Genomic DNA, 3372 nt, shown 5'->3' on the forward strand with positions numbered 1-3372 from the left:
TTTCAATCTTGGTGTAATTGATAAATTACGCAAAGATATCTGAAAATAAAATGCAAGACATGGGGCGTAAAGTAGATACCGATTCTATTGAACAAGATTCTAATATTACTTATATTGTAAATGCGAATGTTTGGCTGTATGTATGGATGGATGGTTGGATGTTTGAGAGGAGGTATCTCTAGAACGGCTGCTGGAAGAATACATACTAATTTCGTTTTTTTGAATTACGCACGAACGGAATCGCGCGCGACATTTATTAAGAAACATTTTGTAATAGTCATGGGTAACTCAACTTAAATTGGTGACCTGCAGTTCAGGTCACGGTTCCCATGTGTGCAGCAGATCAGTGAAGCGGCTACCAGCTTAGCTCTATTTGTACCTACATGGGGTAATAATTTGCATTTTGTGCAGCTCACCTCACATAGTTACAGTAGATTGCGATGAGCCGTGAGCCGTGAGCCACTAATTTAGTTGTTGAGTCGCAGCTTAATGTTTCAAGTCCGGTTCAGAGCTGATTTACCCACTTCTACTTAGTAGTAAGTTTGTCAGGGATAATATATGAAAGGTACGGAACACAACAAAGCAAAAGTCCACAAGTGTAGTTAATTGAGCGACTCATGAACTTTGAAGTTATTAATTATCAACACGAGCACAGACACAAACATTTCTCAATAAAAAGACATTTTGTTGAAAGACATCAGACGTAATGTAATTACAGCGTAAGAATAGGAACATACTGAGGGGGTTCAGACAGCAATGTACAACAACCATAAGTCAACTCGCGCCCGCCACCCAGAGGAGTAGGCAGAGATTATCATGTCAAATATCTGTGCTCGTTTGTGCAGCTACTTGTTATTTGAAGGCTGCAGAATCTAGCAGTTGTATTCTGTACTACGACGGCTTTGTCAGTAAAACCATTTATTTGATTTTTACAAAATAGACAATTTTGTAGCCATCAAGTAACAATTATAATTTGTATCAAAAAGCATAAAGTACAGTTACTGTAACGGCCGAGTAGCCCCATTGTATATGTGAGTGACTTGTTTCAACAAACCCTCATCTAGTCCCTGCACTAAGCAAAATCATGGTCTTCAGGCTTTTTCGGGAATCGGTTAAGTTTGAAGTTTGAAGAAAATGAAGTTAGGACCATGGAAACTATCTCTGCCTGGTTCAGTAAGGTTCCAATTTTTATTGTTAAGCATTAACCACCAGTTTTTTAGGTATTAGAGTTAGCAGCGCGCGGCGATTTTTACACGCGCTATACAAGTCCAGCGCAGCGACGGCCGCGCGCCGTCTGAAATAGGACATAGCGATGCGTTTATTTATAAGTATCAGTAACATTTTTCTTTACTTGATTGTGGAGGCTTCGATCGGGACGGCTACAAGGACCCTAGGACCTCATGTAAGTGAATTTAGTAAAGACGGGCGGCGCGCTAGGCGGGCGGCGGCGCTCCCGGGCGCGGGGTCGCCACGCCATGTATGGCGCGCCTCGCCGCCGCGCGCGCAAGTATATAAACCTCGCGCTCCGCTCTCCGCCGCACTCGCAGTCTCGCTGCCGTAGAGTCAACTTCCAGCGCGTCCAAACACACGAACACAAACCGCAAACATGTGTGACGACGATGTTGCTGCGCTCGTAGTGGACAATGGCTCCGGCATGTGCAAGGCCGGCTTTGCCGGTGACGACGCACCCCGCGCCGTCTTCCCGTCCATCGTCGGTCGCCCGCGCCACCAGGGTGTCATGGTCGGTATGGGCCAGAAAGACTCCTACGTAGGTGACGAGGCCCAGAGCAAGAGAGGTATCCTCACCCTGAAGTACCCCATCGAACATGGCATCATCACCAACTGGGATGACATGGAGAAGATCTGGCACCACACCTTCTACAACGAGCTGCGCGTCGCCCCCGAGGAGCACCCAGTCCTGCTCACCGAGGCTCCCCTCAACCCCAAGGCCAACAGGGAAAAGATGACCCAGATCATGTTTGAGACCTTCAACTCGCCCGCCATGTACGTCGCCATCCAGGCCGTGCTCTCCCTGTACGCCTCTGGTCGTACCACCGGTATCGTCCTGGACTCCGGTGACGGTGTCTCCCACACCGTCCCCATCTACGAAGGTTATGCCCTTCCCCACGCCATCCTCCGTCTGGACTTGGCTGGTCGCGACTTGACCGACTACCTCATGAAGATCCTCACCGAGAGGGGCTACTCGTTCACCACCACCGCTGAGAGGGAAATCGTGCGTGACATCAAGGAGAAGCTCTGCTATGTCGCCCTGGACTTCGAGCAGGAGATGGCCACCGCCGCCGCCTCCACCTCCCTCGAGAAGTCGTACGAGCTTCCCGACGGTCAGGTCATCACCATCGGTAACGAGAGGTTCCGTTGCCCAGAAGCCCTGTTCCAGCCTTCCTTCTTGGGTATGGAATCGTGCGGTATCCACGAAACCGTATACAACTCCATCATGAAGTGCGACGTTGACATCCGTAAGGACCTGTACGCCAACACCGTCATGTCCGGTGGTACCACCATGTACCCCGGTATCGCCGACAGGATGCAGAAGGAGATCACCGCCCTCGCGCCCTCCACCATCAAGATCAAGATCATCGCTCCCCCCGAGAGGAAATACTCCGTATGGATCGGTGGTTCCATCCTGGCCTCCCTGTCCACCTTCCAACAGATGTGGATCTCCAAGGAGGAGTACGACGAGTCCGGCCCCGGCATCGTCCACCGCAAGTGCTTCTAAGCATCTCGTTGACCCTCGCGCGGCCCCGCGGCCCCCCGCAGCCGCCGCCGCGTGAGCGAGTGCTGTGTGGTGTGGTGCTCGCGTCCCGTCCCCTTCCCACCGGTGGGAGGCGGGACTACAGCATTTGTACGTTGTACGTAGTGATACCTGACAGAACTGAACATCTAATATAACGCCATCTATCGTAATGTAATTTATTGTAAAATTTATATAAATTTAATTTTCTTTTTTATTTTTATTATACATGGGATCGTTATGGATCTCGAGCCAAAATGTAATTAATAAATAAACGGTTAATTTATTTATTTTAATTACATCATTTCTTTTATACAATCGTTGACTTTTGTTTTTGATTGACATCCCCTACCCTGGATCCTTTCTTCGCGGAACACTTGCCCTACTCCAAAAGTGAAGCCACACTCACACACTCACACACATACTTCACACAAAGATACACGTACACGATTAAAAGTAGGTCAAATGTTATAAATTAACTTGGCAAATTAAAAATACAACGTAGTTTTGTAAAAACATGTACACAGTTAGAAACACAAATAGTTCCCTAACTGTGAGCTACAACAGGAGAGGATCAGACGGGGAGCGGAGAGGGGGGGGGAACCCCACATGAGCTAGAA

The 3372-nt window shown here is 48.5% G+C and overlaps 1 protein-coding gene across 1 annotated transcript; it reads left to right on the top strand.

Annotated features, from left to right (window-relative positions):
* Nucleotides 1-1529: 1529 nt before the first annotated feature.
* Nucleotides 1530-2932, top strand: LOC106710491 (actin, muscle). Its single transcript, XM_014502564.2, has one exon. It carries the CDS (start codon nt 1607-1609, stop codon nt 2735-2737), a length of 1131 nt encoding a protein of 376 aa, XP_014358050.1. The 5' UTR covers nt 1530-1606; the 3' UTR covers nt 2738-2932.
* The last annotated feature ends 440 nt before the right edge of the window (nt 2933-3372 follow it).

This window comes from Papilio machaon, chromosome 25 (assembly GCF_912999745.1).
Source record: "Papilio machaon chromosome 25, ilPapMach1.1, whole genome shotgun sequence".
Taxonomy (NCBI): Eukaryota; Metazoa; Arthropoda; class Insecta; order Lepidoptera; family Papilionidae; genus Papilio; species Papilio machaon.